Source organism: Chelonia mydas, chromosome 17 (genome assembly GCF_015237465.2).
Source record: "Chelonia mydas isolate rCheMyd1 chromosome 17, rCheMyd1.pri.v2, whole genome shotgun sequence".
Taxonomy (NCBI): domain Eukaryota; kingdom Metazoa; phylum Chordata; order Testudines; family Cheloniidae; genus Chelonia; species Chelonia mydas.
The window spans coordinates 17,375,984-17,392,803 of record NC_051257.2 but is presented as its reverse complement, the minus strand read 5'-3'; the positions used below and the strand labels follow the sequence as shown (position 1 = coordinate 17,392,803).

General features: G+C 46.8%; 1 protein-coding gene and 1 long non-coding RNA gene across 5 annotated transcripts in view; one reads left to right on the top strand and one right to left on the bottom strand.

The window, feature by feature from the left end:
• Positions 1 to 15,252, bottom strand: part of P2RX1 (purinergic receptor P2X 1) — a 32,702-nt gene extending 17,450 nt beyond the window's left edge. For 2 of the 4 annotated variants that reach the window (XR_005222689.2, XR_005222690.2), the window contains exons 1-5: positions 14,872 to 15,245; positions 6,210 to 6,357; positions 5,332 to 5,403; positions 2,863 to 2,932; positions 39 to 135 (exon numbers count right to left, since the gene is read on the bottom strand). Coding sequence is in view for 2 of the 4 variants with exons in the window: in XM_007054152.4 (XP_007054214.1) it covers positions 39 to 135; positions 2,863 to 2,932; positions 5,332 to 5,403; positions 6,210 to 6,357; positions 14,872 to 15,008 (524 nt within the window). In the remaining 2 variants the exon portion in view is untranslated. Of the gene's footprint in view, positions 1 to 38; positions 136 to 2,862; positions 2,933 to 5,331; positions 5,404 to 6,209; positions 6,358 to 14,871 lie in introns of all 4 variants that reach the window. The other 2 variants (XM_007054152.4, XM_043531411.1) reach the window with 2 other exon arrangements.
• Positions 1 to 16,820, top strand: part of LOC119563906 — a 74,052-nt gene that overhangs the window by 32,931 nt on the left and 24,301 nt on the right. The gene's annotated exons all lie outside the window — the stretch shown is intronic.

Below are 16,820 nucleotides of genomic sequence, written 5' to 3'. Positions count from 1 at the left end.
AGAAGGGAAATCTGACTGAAAATAGGACCATTTCTTACTCAGGAATCTGACCGTCCTCTTCTACAGGGCACCAGCCAAAAATCTCACAGGTCTGGACATCACTGTTGAAATCTACACACTTCCCAGTCATGATACCTGAAGAAAACAGTGTTTAAAGTTCATACTTGCATTTGAATTATGGGACTGTCCAACAGTTGTAGATGCTCACTGTCAGATCTCACATTATTGAGACAAAGAGCAGCCTTGTGCTCATAGGACTTGGAAGACTTTGTTCAAATCACAGCTCTGCTATGGACTCCCTGTGTGACCTTGAACAAGTCACATAGTCTCTTTGTGTCTCGGTTCCCCATCTGTGAAATGGTGATAACTATCCTTCCTTTGTTTCTTTTGTCTGTTTGGTTTGTAAGCTTTTTGGGAAGCTGTCTCTTACACTGTGTGTTTCCAGTACACTCCACAATGGGGCCCTGATCTTGCTTGGGAGTAAACAGTAACTCTAATAAATAAATAAATAATTATAATAGGCCCGGTGGCAACTATCACACACACCACTAGGAAGGCAATAATGCTGACGCAAACTGTCTATGAGGCTTTGCAATTGGTCTGTGGTTAACTCACTCAGTTTTAAAATTTTGGGAGACAATAACACTATCTGCATATGTGGGTCAGATTCACCCCTGTGCAGAGTGTCAGTACAAGATCTACGCAATGCTTTAAACCAGCAAAATAGGTCTTGTGCTGGCCTTCTGCACGGGGTGAATTTCACCCGGCAGACTGGGGCTAAGGGAGTTGGCCAAAGAAAGTGAGTCCATGGCAAAGCCACAAACAGATGCTAGGCGTTCTGACTCCCCCGTACCACTCCAGCAAATAGTTCACTTTGATTGTTAGGAAGCAGTAAGACTTTCAGGATCAGAAGATCCTGTTCCTTCTGAGTCCAGATAGTTGCTCAGTTTTTAGCAGCACCTGTTGTCACAGATCTAGTTGAGTGGTTTCTCCTAGACACTCACCACACCGTTCTGAGGGACCCACCGCTGAAGCCTGTGAGCTGAAAAGCTCCAAAGTCTGAACAAAGTCCAGGCTTTGTCTCTGGCTTGGGGTCTCTAGGCACACTCGTGGGGGGTAGGGGTGAGACAGAGGATCTGCTTGAGAGCCCATAGTCCAACTGCCTGGCCCAGAAACTAATATTGACCCTTCAGACTTACCATCCTTAACCACACCTTTTCCCAAAACTCCAGCTGTGTGGATGCTCTGGGTTCACAGGTTAACTTTTCAAGGGCACGTGACAGGTGTAGCACATACAACACAGACAGACTCTTTGCAAGATTATAATACACTACTGTGCTTTACATTTAATAGCATGAGAAATGCCCAGATCTATACAAAAACAATAAAACCTACAAGCATTTCCCTGCCTCAGTTTCCTCACCACTCCAGAGTATTCTTTCGGCTGGGATAAGAGTACTCTGGAGGTATCCAGGTCTCTCTCCTGCTGTGCATTGTTTGTCTTCACCTCTTTGCCACGTCAGCGTTCTGTTTTCTGATGTTGGTTGATCCTGCAGCTAAACCACCACCACTACTCCCCTCCCCCATGAGAGGGTGCCCGTCTCCTCCCCTTTCCTGCCTAAAACTTCCTGTGTGGCTTTCTCTGGATATCTCAGTGTATCTTTCCTGTATTCACTCAACTTCTGTGGTTGTTAAAGACTAGCATGAACACCTGGGGATTTTTTGTCCTGCATTTGGGGATTTTGTGCTCTCCCACCCCTTCTGCAGAAGGGTAGGAGAAAGCCCAAGCCCAGAAGAACCAGTTAACTCATTGTCCCAAGGTACTTCCATCTGAATGGTCAGTGGTTGTGTTTAATGACCCTCATCATCCCCGGGAGGGATATAGCCCTTGTCAGCAAGTATGGGGTCCATGTACACACAGATGTATTCAATGATACTTTGAAGTTGTCACTATGAAAATTGCTGTATCAGCCAGAATTCAGATGTTGTACAGACAGTGTCCCCACATCTCTCCCCTACAAGTTTCCAGGTTTGCCCCAGTAACTTTTAAAAATGCACAGCCTGTAGCTATGCAACAGTGATCCCCAAAAGTAACCAGTTAATGGTCACTCTCTGGTAGATTCTGATCACTCCAGCATGGAATATGGGAGTTGTCTGGAGAGACCTTACTAGGGTCACTCAGACCTCCTTGTCAGCTTCTCCATGTTTATAGCCTTTTAGGTGCAAAAACTCACCTGCTTAAAAAACCCCTTGGAAGTTAAAGTATATAATTAAATAGTGTCCAAGAGCATCTTGGAGGGATATATATTAGGAGACAGAATGACCAGCATGCCCCATTACAATCCTGTTTCTACCTTAGTAAGCCATTTTCCCACCAACCTGCTTCATGGAATTATCTTCATGTCCTTAAAATTGGAAGAAAACCCCTAGAGAAGGAAGTTAGCAACACTGGCATTGAACCTGGGGGGTCTCAGTTTCTGCTGCCAATGAGGCACTGCTGCAGAGTGCACAGATAGGCGTGGATGTGATAGTGGGAGCGGTTGACCCTTTTTCCAAAGAGTGGGAAGAAGAGAGACTCTTCTCATGTTCATATGTATCTGACCCTTTCCAGATGGGTTCAACTCATCTCTGTTGACAGGCTGAAATACTGCCACCTTCCTTGCACTGTGAGAAAGTAACAAAACCTGTCTAATCTAATCTCTGCATTTCCAATATGCCTCTCATTGTACCGTCTTAGTTTAGACTAAGAACTGCTGGCAGCCTTTTATTCATATAGCACCAAAAGCATGTTAGGGGCTTCAGAGACAATAAAAGAAAGTCCCTGCCCTGAAGAGCTCACAGTCTTAACGCTTCCCTTCTTACCTTGTCCCTGGCGACTGTAATTCCCTTGGATACAGTCGCTATCTTTATTGCATCGTCCTGCATCGGGCAGCTGTGATGAGAAAGAAAGCAAACATCTCTCAGTGGCTGGGAATCAGGTGTCCAGCAATTCCGCTCTGTACTGTCCATGGGAAAGCCCTCTTCAACTCCAGTTGTCTTTAAACAAAGGGCTTGTCTACATGGGTTGTTACTGCACAGCAAGCCAGGGTGCAAATCTACAGCATATAGCTTACTCCACATAATGTTCTGCATAGACAAGCCCTCAAGCTGTCTCTTTACTGCAGAGTAATTCGAGTTATCACCACTCAAACTAGCCTAGCTCCAGTGAGAGCAGCCACATTGCAAAATAACACTGGAGCCACATTGAGTGATTGGATTAGCAGCTGGCAAATTGTGCTCATTTGAGCTGTATTCTGTACTACCTGCTGGGTCAGCCAACTCAAGTTAAAAGCACCACCCCACTCAAGGGACTTTGTGTGTGGACAGGACATGAATTAGCGACAACTCTGCAGTGAAGAGAAGCCCTAAACTGGATTGAGAATTGTGCCCTATGGGAGACAGATATTCTAGGTGGCCATTCCCAGAATATAAAAGTGGAAAATCCTTATGGAATCTGATTGTCTTCACTGTTGGGCCGAAGAAGATACTGCAGTCCCATCCCCTGCCTCACTAGGGATAGCATCTTGTGAATACACGTACTACTCCTGGGGGAATTCTGCATCACTGTGCATACACAGAATTTACGTTCCCCACAGATTTCTTTGCTTCTCCTCAAAAAAATGACTTTCTGACAGCAAAGCAAAGGGAAGCCACAAGAGCGGTCATGAGACCTTCCCCAGCAATATATTTTGAGTGCCAGGGTAGGCGGCAGAGAGGTAAATTACTGTGGGGAAGGGGGCGGGACTGGAGAAGACCTGGCTGGTGGCTTGTATCCTGCATTGGGCTCATCTGCTAGTCCCGGCTGGGCTGAGAAGGTCGGGACCTTCTTCCCGGTCAGGTCAGGTCCTCTTCCTCTGTATGGCATCCAGGGCCGTGTCAGACCCATTCCCAGACGTCTCCCCCAGCTGTAGGAAGCGCTGCACACACCCCCTCCACCCCGCACGCTTCCTGCACCCATCATTTCTCAGCCCCAGGGGGAGGGATCCCTGCACAGGGAGCTGCTCCCCTATCCGCCCAACCCCCGTGCACCCAGACCCCCTCATACCCAGACCCTTCTGCCGAGTCTCACCCCCCTCCCCTGTACCCAGAACTCCCCCAATGAGCCCCACTCCCCCTGCACCACCCTAATGAGCCACTCACACCCGGATCACCACCCTACCAAGCCCCAACCAGCTGCACATGGATCCCCACCCCAGAGCCCCACTCCCCCAGCATCTGGATCCCCCACTAAGCCCCCCACACCCAGACCCCCCTGCTGAGCTCTATGCCCCCCACACCTGGACTCCCACGCTGAGCCCCAACCACCTTCCCCTGGATCCCCCCTGCAGAGTCCCATTACTGTTGCACCCATAACCCCCCAACAAGCCCCTGTGCATCCAGATCCCCCCCACACCCGGGTCCCCCACTGAGCTGCCTGCACCCAGATTGCCCCACACAGAATCCTCTCAACTCACACCTGGATCCCCTGACACTAAGCCCCTCCACATTAGGATCCTGCCTTGCTAAGCCTGCCTGCCCACACCTGGTGCACCTGGCACAGAGGGGCAGGGCCCTGGGGTGTTTCTGGGGCAGGCCCGGTCCTTGCGCTATGTCACGGTTGGGTGCAGCCTCACTGCTGAGTCTGTGTCCCGGGGGGAGCTAAAGATCAGAAGCTTGCTACTAGCAAATTGGTGGGAAAACAGTGGGCTATGTTACCCGCAAAGAGATGGGACTTTGCTACTACAGGGAACAATTCCACCCTGGCCTGCTCTAGTTTAGAGACCGTCTCTTATCCATTAGGTAGGAATTCTTTGTGACCTGACTTGGCTATCACTAGGCATAGAGGAAACTTGTGATTGCAGGTTTCTTATTGAAATAACCAGCCAAAGTGGGACAGTTCCAATGTCTCATCATTGGTTCAGTGGATGGGCCAGTAGACTGGGAGTCGGGAGAGCAGCTGTTCCAAGTTCTGCGACCTTGAGCAAGTCTCTTCCCCCTCTGTGCCTCAGTTTCCCCATCTGTGAAATGATGGATGATGATGATACATGATGGATTAATAGTGTGTGGTACAATAAGAACTGACCTGAAGCTTCCACAAAACTGGGACTCAAACACTGAGGTATGATTGAGTTTGGGTAAATACTCTACAAGTTCTTTCATTTGGGGGATTGGCTGGAATTTTAGGCAAATATTTGGGGCGGGGGGAGAGTGAAGAGGCCTGATTTTTCCCCCCTGAATTTATTCACCCATCCCTAATAAACCTAAATTAAAAAAAAAACACAATCCCTGTAAATATAATACAATTCTATTTACCTCAGGGCAAATATCCTGCTTCTGTCCGCGGGTGATAATGACGTTTGTCATCACCACAAAAGAACTGTCCCCCTACAAAGAGGAATGCGATCAGGTCAAAGGTGGAAACTTATTTTCAAGTGAGTCATCATAGTGGGGCGGGAGAGTTACTGGGCGAAAGGTGTTACTGTTATGCAAAAATCTTCCATTTGACTGTGGCCCAGGCGGTAAACAACCACCGCCTAGAGCACATACTGGCAGAGATGGTCAGGCTGCCCGTCCTTCCTCCCTCAGGCAGACTCATCCTTAACCCTCCTACCAACACCGCTACTTTAAAGACTTAACCAGATGGTTGCTCGTGAGAGGCAGGCAGTCTCTCCCATGGATAGCAGAGATGCTACAAGGGGGAGCAGTAGGAGGAAATGGAGATAAAATATCACCCAGCCAAATAAGGAGACGAGGGACAATGGGGCCAGCAATGACTATCTGTGATGGTCTGTCTCCTGGGGATACGTAATTTTGGGCTACTGATGGGTGTTGCGCCTCCCCAGAGCCCCATCAGTTGTTTGGACCGCCTGCTTTGGAGAGGGGACAAAGAGCCCCCAATAAATAGTAACTAGTCCTGAGCTGACGGTAACTTGTAGTCTGATTTTTTTCAGAGGTGCTGATCACCTTCAGTTCCTATTGACCTTAAGGGAAGTGGCAGATGCTCAGGACCTCTAGAAATAAGACCTTGAGTGTGCTGAAGAACAGATACCCTTTGAGACAGTGGTAGCCTAGGACATGCTGCCAATTCACAGAGAAGGCTGCAGAGCTGTAGAGTCATTTGCTGGTTCCCTCTCCTCCGCAAGGTGCCAATAAAGGACAGTGATTAGAAAAAAGCCCTCCCTCCTCCTTACCTGAGATGGAAATACATAGTCGGCCACGTCCCAGACGTGTGGGCCTATCCCACTAACGTTAGTAACAGTTAAACCTTTGAGCTTCACCGAGACCGAGCTGATGATGCCGTCCTGTGACTGATAACCCTTCTCATAGAGGAAAACCCACCTAGGCAAACAAAGTCATTCAGATGAGTTACAGAACATCACATTCATTAGGAGTACAGTGGGGTATCTGTTTTTTGTCTAGTTACCAGTTAACAGGATGGAGTAGACATAGAATGGGCTCCATTTGCAGAATGGGAAAAACACAGATATTCCAGAAGGAGGAAGCATAGTGCAGTGGTTGAAGAACTTTAAAGTGTTTGGGGACCTAGTTCTGTTCCTCATTCTGCCACTGACTCCTTATGTGACCTTGGGCTTAACCAAGTTGCCTAAGTTTTCAAGCGTGGCCTCAGTTTTTTGGGTCTCCCACTTTAGAAGCCAAAGGCCTGACTTCCAGAGGTGCTGAGCATCCCCGACACTAGGTCTGTGATGGCCCTAGCCCCTCTGAAAATCAGGCCCATGTGGCTTCTGAAGTTTGACATTTTCTGAGGCACTCCGAAGTAGAGGCCATGCTAGAAAATTTGATCCTTAACCGAGTCTACAGGCTTCAATTTCCGCATCTGCAAAATGAGGGTAACAAAACTTACCCATCTCACAGGAGTGTTGTGAGTCTTAACTCAGCCATGTTGGTAAAGTACTTGAAATTGTAGATGGAAGGAGCTATAGGTAGATTTGAAAAGCATTATTACTGAGTTATTTCTGTGCAAACTATCTTGAAATATATTTTGAAATTCCTGGTGGGAAACAGAAATTGGTTCAGTTCAATCAGAAACCACCCTGAAACAAAAACCCACTCAAAATTTTAACCTAACCCAAACTAAATTTTGGTGTTAAAAAAAACCTACCATTCATTTTTGCATGACCCTGTGAGTCCTGGTCAGAGCTTGGACCAGAACCACGAACAGCTAAAATACCTTCAAGGAAGGTTGTTTTGAGAGACTTTTCAGCCAAGTCTCACACACTTGCAGGTGCTATATTAACGTGTTGCAGATCTTGCAAGTCTAGCTCACACAAGCAAGTCTACTGATTCCACCGAGGATACTTTCATGAAGAAGGGTTGCAGGAATAGACCTAAGTCAGAATCCGTATCTTGAAGGCCTTTCAATCTCTTCCATAGCCTCTTTCATCTATCGGCCTCAAAGTGCTCTACAGAAACAACTTGTTCAGCCTCATTACACCCCCACAAAGTGGGGAAATCTCTCCTCTCCCTTTGCAAAGATTGTAAAATTAGTAACTGAAAAATCTAAGGCAGCCACTGTGAAAGTCAGAAATAGAACCTACAGTCCTGAAAGTCCTAACTTACAGTTATCTTTTCTAACCACGTGCTAATACGACCCCCACCCCCTTAAATTAATGTCACTGTCCCCAGATTTCAACAAAGGCACAAAATGTGTGATAGTTCCATAAAGAAAGAGATCTTCAAACTAAAATGCATGTTCTTTCCCTATGTGAATTCAGCAGCTTTTGCTGATGGCATGGGTTGATTTTGCCAGCAGTTAGCCACAATATAGTTTGTGCGGGGGGGTGGAGGGGTCTGCTTGAATTTCCCTGCTCTTAATCTGAATTTGACCTCATGATCAAGAGTGTGACGGAACCCTCTGCCAGATGAAATTAAATCAGAGCAACATTTAATGGTCTAAACATCGCCCTTCCCCACAGTGCAACATCTGGCTGGTGTAACTCAGGTTAATGATTAGCCAACACGTCTCAGCTGACAACTGGCAAGCTGAGGATAGTGGCAGTAAATTATGTTAGTTAGTTGTCTAAATAGTAGTTTACAGATTACTTTATGAACGGTTCATCACATTTATGTGGCCATTAATACTTTCAGTATGGCCAGATTTTGACATTAATTAGCCTATTACGTGAACAAACTGCCTTTTAATTAACTCTGTGAGAAACTGTAAACAAGGCCAGATGACCATTTTGGGTTGAAATCCGGGACTTCTTGGAATCATCCACGTAAGAGTCGGTCAGACTAAAAAAGGAGAGATCTGGTTTTCATCCTCTGCAGAATGTGGGCATGGATCCCACTAGCTCTGGCATGCAAAGTGAGCGTTCTGCTCGGGGCGTTTTCTAGGAGAGCTTAGAGCCATCAATGGTGAACATCGGTCATTAGCTGCAGCAGGTGCCTGTAATTACCCACATGGTGAAGGCAGCACAGGACATGTCCGAGGCTGCGCTCAGCTGATTAGCGTGTGGTGTTAACAATGGGTGAATTTCATCCCTTCTATTTGTGGGCACCCTGACATTTCTTTTGCTGAGGGAAGAACTGCCTGGTAGTTTAGGGGATTGGCAATGAAATATAAAGCCCCTAGGATGCCACTTCAAATCCAACTCTAATGCATTTAACCTACCCCCACTGAGTGTGGCACGGTGTCCCCCTGTAGTGGTGGCTGGGCTGTATATAGAAGTTGATTAGCCTGCTACAAACATGGGTCTTCTATCTCAGGAAGTAGAGACTCATGGTTTTCGATCCAGAGATCCCAGATTCAATCCCTGCTGCCAACGAACAGGAGAGGGATGTTACACCAGCAGTAACTAAAAGGCTGTTGGGTGGCCTCCACCAAACGAGACAGTGGTCTCAGCCTCAGCCCAGCTCCCTGCAGACAGACGCCGAAGCAAAAATTCACATGCATCACCAGAGTTTCCCTTTTGCCATCTTAAAACTACAACCATAGCAGGCTGAAGAGCACCAAGTTTTTAGCAGAGAAGCCAAGAACAAAGGGCCTGCTTCTATGAGAGCCTCCAGCAAGGTGTTGTGCCCCTTCAACTCCCATTGACTTCACTGGGAGTTGAGGGCACCCAGGGCCTTAATGAGCACAGAGACTGAACTGCCCTCTTAGCCAGGCAGCTGGCTTCTCCAGTTTTAGAGCGTTGCTGGACACTGCAGGGAGCAACGTGGCTGGGAAAACAAGTACTGCAGCTGTGGCTGAGGCATTTCAGCAGTTCCCAGTGCTGTCACATGTAACGCATTCCCTATTGAAATAAAAAGGAAACGGATTTAACAAAAGAAGAGATGACCCTGGTGCCTAGAGAAAGACAGTACAATACCCATGGCCCCAGAGCATTTGGCAGGTCTGCAATACCTGCCCCTCATTAACTGAAAGGTAACATTCCCACAGTGACAAAGGACATTCCCCAGACCTGAAGAAGAGCTCTGTGTGGCTCGCAAGCGTGTCTCTCTCACCAACAGAAGTAGGTCCAATAAATAAAAGCTATTACCTCACCCACATTGTCTCTCTAATAGGGCGAAAATGATGCTCTCTGCCTACTGAGTCAGAGAAAGCACCACTTCTACAGGGCCAGCTCTACTAGATTTAGTAATCACCTGTGCAGCAACAGCTTTAGTGCCTATCTGCTGCCTAGACCCTTTGCAGCATGTTTCTGGGGGCTAGATGAGAAAGTGACCGTGGGCCTGTCTTGCAATTTTTCTAGGCCAGTAGATGCTCAGAGCCAGCGTTGACCTGCTTGAGTAGATGGTGTTTTACACGTGGACTAGGAACCTAATGCCATCTGTAGCCAAACAGAAGGGAAACAACAAGAATGCCTTGGTTGTGCCAAAATCTCCAGCCCAGGTTTCCTAACCTTGCCACCATAGCTGGGGTGCTTAGGCAAATAACTGATGGATCCTAGGCAAATGAGTGAGCCTCCCAGTTCTTACTGCCTGTAGAACTATTTGTGGAAGGCCATTTTTAAAAGACCTTTTTCTAAGTGTGTATATGGTGGGGGGAAGGGGTTGATTTTTGAAAATGAGCCTTCCTGGCAGAGGCAGCAGCTGGGAAGCCAGAGGGAATTGAGATTTGTGGTTCTTGCATATTTTACTGGTGAATATATATATATATATTCCAAGATTCTCCCGGCAGTAGAAGAACTGCGTATCACTCTCTAGCATGGCTGGGACCCACTGGAAGTATGGGAAGAAGAGTCTTATTGGTAACCAGACTTGTGTTTTAGTTTCTGGCATAGGATTAGACAGTTGGAGGTCTGAAACTGATACTTTTCCCTGTGTGTTCCCAGGCTAGACAGGGAATAGAGCGTTGTCTGCATCTTTCCCTCAACATCCCCAGCCTGGAGTTTCCATCAAATGCAGATGCAATGAATATGCACATAGACCTTAGTGAAGATCAATGCATAGGGCATATTTACCTAGGGCAGCTAACTGGCATTAACTGGGGTCAATCTTATCCATATACACCTTAAACAATGTGCACATGTGCAGTAGTCCAGGTAACAGTGTTATAGCTTTTGCTGTTCTCTAACTGCTTCCCTCTTCAGATGTTCATTGAGCAGAACGAGGCAATTTATTGAGTGATCTATCCCCTGTTGTCCACTCCCAGCATCCGGCAATCAGAGGCTTAGCCATCTTGGCTAATAGGCATTGATGGATTTATCCTGCAGGAACGTATCCATTTCTTTTTTGAACCCAGTTATGCTTTTGGCCTTCACAACCTCCCCAGCAATGAGTTCCACAGGTTGGCTGGGCATTGTGTGAAAAAGTACTTCCCTTTGTTTTAAACCTGCTGCCTGTTAATTTCTTTGGGTGACCCCCTAGTTCTTGTTATGTGAAGGGGTATATAACACATCCTTATTCACTTTCTCCACACCAATCATGATTTTATAGACCTCTATCATGTCCGCCCTTAGTCATCTCTTCCAAGCTGCACAGTCCCAGACTTTTCAATCTCTCTTCATATGGAAGCTGTTCCATACCCCTAATCATTGTTGTTGTTCTTCCTGAAAGCTTCTTGGGGCAGGAACTGTCTTACTAGACGTGTACAGCACCCAGAACAATGGGGCCCTGATCTTGGGGCCTCCTAATGCTACTGTACTATAATAACTTCCTCAATATCTGGAGTTGCTCAGATTGAGGATTTGGGTTCAGATCCAGCTGTCTAAGCCTCACTGTTGCTGGGACTGGCTGGAACAGGATGCATCATATCTGTACATACTAAGACAAACAAATGATCATTTTTTCACCTGGTGTATGCTAACACTCACTTCCTTCTGAACCCTCTCATTGGTAAAAGAAACCCCAGTAGGACAATGAGAGGGAAAATACAAATGAAATATCATTACAGTCTCACCATAGTTGGAAAAGTCTTTGCATGTAAACTTGTCAGATTAGAAAAACCCACAGGCCCATGCAATAATGACTGCATGTACTTGGGGTGCATTGATAACTCTATCTTAGGATGTACATAGATAAAAATAGGGTACAGAGGAAGCTACAGAGATATAAAGCTGCCTCTGTTTTTGTCAGTGGGCTAAACTCCAACTTTGCTTCTAGCATGAGAACGTACAAGCCCTGTTGCTACTGAAAGCTAATAGACTCACAGACTTTAAGGCCAGATGGGACCACCCTGGTCATCTAGTCTGACCTCCTGCACACTACAGGCCACAGAACCTCACCCACACACTCCTGTAACAGAACCATAACTTCTGCCTGAGTTACTGGAGTCCTCAATTTAAAGACTTCACGTTACAGAGAATTCACCATGTACACTACTTTAAATCTGCAAGTGACTCATGTCCCATGCTGCAGAGGAAGGCGAAACCCCTTGCTCTCTGTCAGTCTGACCCAGGGAAAAATTCTTTCCTGACCCCAAATATGGTGATCAGTTAGACCCTCGGCATTTCAGCAAGACCCGACAGCCAGACACCTGGGAAAGAACTCTCTGTAGTAACTCAGAGCCCTCCCCATCTAGTATCCCATCACTGACCACTGGGGATATTTGCTACTAACAGTCGCACATCAGCTACATGCCACCATAGGCAGTCCCATCATACCATCCCCTCCATAAACTTATCGAGTTCAGTCTTCAAGCCAGTTAGGTTTTTTGCCCCCACTGCTCCCTTTGGGAGGCTGTTCCAGAACTTCGCTCCTCTGATGGTTAGAAACCTTTGGTCTAATTCCAAGCCTAAACTCCTTTAGGTCAACTGGAAACCGAAGTTTCTATCTCTGCTATCAATGACCACTACGGCTGAGAATATGCAGCAGTTGGTGTCATTGCAATACCATTTCTTCCCAGAGGCAGGCAGGATCCCCAATGCCATAATAATCGCCCAGCAAACTGTTCTTCAAGAGAACTGGACTCATTTACATATTAAATGTAAAAATAACCCTGCCTGGCAAGCTTGCTTGCAAAGATTAAAAAAAAGTCTAACTTCCTCAGGCTTGTTCATTAAGGGAGAATATAGTTATTTGATCTGCAGAAAGTTGGGGAAACAGGGGAAGGAGCTCTTTCAGACAGATAGCGCAGCTGAGATGCTGAGCACTTGTGGCCATTAGAGGCTACAGTACGTGTAATCTGGCATGGCAGAGATGGCCAACACAGTCCACAAGCAAAAGTCTTCCACACAGAGAAAGAGCTTTTCTCCCAGGCCTGATGTTGGAGTCAAACAATTTTCACCCTTCTTAAAAAAAAAGGGGGGGGCGGATGGGGAGGGAGCGAGGTAGAATTACCCTTCTACCCATGTGGCAGCCATTTTTATTGCCTGTGCAGCCAGCATATCATGGTTCATGCCTTTATTGCACCTACCCGCTGAAGTTTAAAAAAAAGACTCTGGATTCTGGTTTTGGGGCCACGGCACAGGCTTTGCTGCCTGTTTCTCTCCAATGTTTTGCAGGCCATATTCCCCTCCACAACTCCTCTGGTTTGCATTCACCCTTGATCCCTACATGGAGACTGAAGCTATCCCGTTCTGCAGTAGCCCTACAGCTCAGATTTGAAGGTGGGGCTAGTCAGAAAAGACTGGGGCAGGGAAGAACCAACCCCCCCCCCAAAAAAATCTTTGAAACGTCATTTCTGTTCTTTCATAGAAAGTAAGTTTTTTTCAGCCACTTTCCAGAAAGCAAATTTGGTGATCCAGGGCCTTAACTGTCCCAATGGCGGCAATTACTGTTCTCACCACCATCATCCCCCCGGTTGTGAGGCTGCTGCCCTGCCTCTAAGCAATGATTGTTTGGGGATAAACGGGATGCACCTGCTGCCCCTCCTGCAAATGCTGCTAATTCCACATCCACAATGAGAGTTAAACAAAGCCAAGCACCACCCACAGTCCTAGAACCTTCTCCTAGAAACCCTCTGGCAAGTATTTCCTGGGGGAATTGAAGTCCATCTTTAGGGCTTTGCCCATCTTCAGCGTACGTGGGGGAAATCAATATTGTTCCATCACTGAATACACCTCACCGGATGCATCCCCACTGGCACAGAGAGGTGCAAATAGCTATGGGAGCAGGAGGTGACCTTCTACTCCCATTCCACCACTGCAGCCTGCCTTCAAGGCTCCCATCCTAGAAGGGCAGTTTAAGTTCCTCTGGATGCTCCTCAGCAGCCTCACCAGGAGAGGCTGCAGCTGATGTGCTGAATCTGCCATGCCCCTTATCTGGCCTGCCCCGAGATGGAGGCTGGTGCAGTGACTTTACTGCCTACATTAGTGTATTTCAGTGTCTGTGGTGAATCACGTGCATGCTCTGTGGTGCGATTGTTCAATACGTGGTGAGGCTCACTATGCAAACGGTGCAGAGATTCTAACCCCTTTTTGAAAAACACCCAGTGCCACGCTATAGTTTGATAGCTGCCTGGGGGCGGCCAGTTCAGTAGCAGTTTTCAAAAACAAACTTGTGCTGAAAACTTCCCAGGCAATTCAGGGCATGTGAACTCTTGCTGCAAGATCCTTCTGCAGCTCTAAACACCCCGGGTCAGGCTGTGCCTTTCAGTTTGTCAGGCGCTTTAGACATGTTTGCTTTATTTACTCCCTGTTTAAAACAGTTTCTGCTGAGCTCTAGCTGCCTTCGGGCCCGGCCTCAAGCACAAACAAAGCAAAGCAGACATTTGCGCCTTGCTCTTTTGGAAGCACCACATCCCATGCTCATTGTTTAACCCATAGGCTGGTTTTACCTCCCTCTTGGGAAACAATACCAGAGAGGGAGAAAATGTCTGGCCTGATTCCCCTCCACTCCTCCTCCCTCTTTCAGCCGCTTGGGTCTCACAAATTACAAAGCTTAGGGTTAGGGTTAATATAATGAAAATAGTAACAGCAGCAGGCATTGAGGGCCTGAACAAATGACTTAGTGGGCTTTGGATCAGGCCCTTATAGAAGGCCTTTCCTCCAGTGAGCTTAGCACAATTTATGACGTTTACATACTGGGAATGTTACACTCATCACTGATATGCAGCCACCTCTGGGGTTTAACACAGCAACTATTTAACAGTGCAGTGCAACACTGCTCAACATAGAGCTCAGGGCAAAGTGAATACTGTATCCAGCTGAAACTGTTGGGAGACTGTATGGAGGCAAAATATAATTACCCACAACATTAGAATCTAGCTAATGCCCCTGCTCAGGGTGTTTAAGGATCATAAGTGGCAGGGCCTCAGCTTTACTTCTCATCCAGAAGGGGGCCAAACAGAAATTCCAATAGCCAAGCCAAGCAAGAACTGACTGTGTGGCAACACTAGCACTGAGCTTAATGGCTGGTCAGCAGGTCTAGTATCTGGAAAGTTCGGAAGAGCTGCTGTTTGGAATTTCTCACTGAAGTGAAAGGCTATGTAGGAAGTTAGAAAAGCCTTACCCTATGATGTATCCAAGGACCACAAGCTGGATCAGCCGGAAGACGAGTCCCACTTTCTTGTTGTTTACCAGCACCATCCGGGGGGTGTCATATTCAAAGAAGAAGGAAGCAGCTTTCTCCCTGAGCTTGAGCCCCATGGCTGATGCAGCAGGACTAATGCTCTTCTGTGCAAATGCCTAATCCCAAACCAAACACAGGCTTTGTCCCGTCTGACTGTAGTGGGTGGAGCTCCTCGATACAAGAGGTCAAGTCTTCTGTTTGCACAAAAATCTGCCAGGGTTTCCCTCTGCACATCTGGTTCCTTCTCAGCGAGGGGATGGAAGCTTGCGCTTCCTATATGCTCACCTCTGCGTGCACAGTACACTCAGTATCTCCTTAGATGGTCTGGGGGTGGGGATGTGTGGGTACGTAACAGAAGCATACAGCCCAGGCTATCCGGCAGCACAGGAACTGCAGCACAACACTGGCAGGATGGGTTAACACTTACAAAGCATTTGGACAATGCAGAGTGCAATGTAAGGTGCTAAGAGTTACTATTCGGATTGCTCTGACTGGGGCAGACCTGCTGGCAGGAACAGCACATTGCCATATATAATTTCTCAGGAAAGTGAAATCATCCGAGGGTAACAGAAATTGCCTGTTTGTTAGCAAAAAATGGAAGTTGTGCAATCAAGATGTGTGGTCTAGGTCAGTTTGTAGATTGCTGTGGGTTACTGAAAGTGCATGGGACCCTTTCCTGTTGTACGCTGCTCCCCCAAGCAACTGTAAACTGGGAAATAATGTTTTTTCCTGTAGGTGGTTTTTTTTTGTGGTCTTCATGATTTTAGCAGGTGGTGCAGCTCTCTGGTAATTCACTTGCCCTCCAGAGCCCAGTAAGTCACTCTCCTCTACAGTTCTGTTCTTTCTTGGCATTAGTTTTGCACTGGGAGGTCAAAGGGGGAGTCACGAACTCAAAGCAACAGCCCAAGGGAAGGAATTCGGATCTGAATGTTTGGTGGGGTTTGCATCCAAGGGTTTCTCTTGGGCCATCATAGAGATAAGGGCCAGCCACAAAGTTTGGATTAGCACTTTCCCAAAGTTTGGGTGTGGGGCCGATCAGATTTGGGATTTAGGTTTGGGCCTATCTCTAGCAAATATGGTCATTTCAGTAAGATTATAAAGGGATTGGCTATGTCCAGGAATAGGACTAGCAACAGCTAGAGAGCTTCATAAATGTTAATTAACTGCCTCACAATACACATGGGATGTGGGTAGCTTCCTCATATTATAGATGGGCAGGGACCGTCTTTTTGTCCTGTGTTTGTACATCACCTAGCACAACGGGGGTGCTAGGCCATGACTGGAATACCTAAGTGCTATGGTAATAAAACCAATTAATAATAATACTGTAAATGGGGAAACAGACGCTGAAAGACCATGGAATTTGCCAAGGATAGAGGGAGGGAATCCATTAAAGACAGACTAAAAACGTAAGAGCACTTGGTTCCCAGACCTGGGATCAGATGAATATCTTGCCTAGTTTATTGACAGCCATTTCCAACAACCCTAGCGACTAGAAATAGATGTAGTCTAACCTCTCACTCCTCCAGCCTAATGCAAACACTCCTGAACTTTGGGAGAGATTAGATCCATAGCTAAACTGTATGACTCAGGTGTGTCTCTAAAGAGATGGATTTGGAAGGTACAAGAGTATCAGAAAGACTGTGTAAACTAGGGAAGGTACACTTAAGAAATCCCCACGAGTTTCTGATTGGATTCCACTCCACCTGGATTCACAGCACTTTTCACTACGAATTTCTGGTTCAGATACATAAAGCAGAACCCAGGTAAAATTGTCATGGTTCACATCAGAAGTTTGCACAACTGGGAATTTCACTTGTTTTCAACTCAAATCCCATAAAATCTGCCGAGTTTATCTCAGTAGTGGGAAAACTTTAGTGAACGATTGT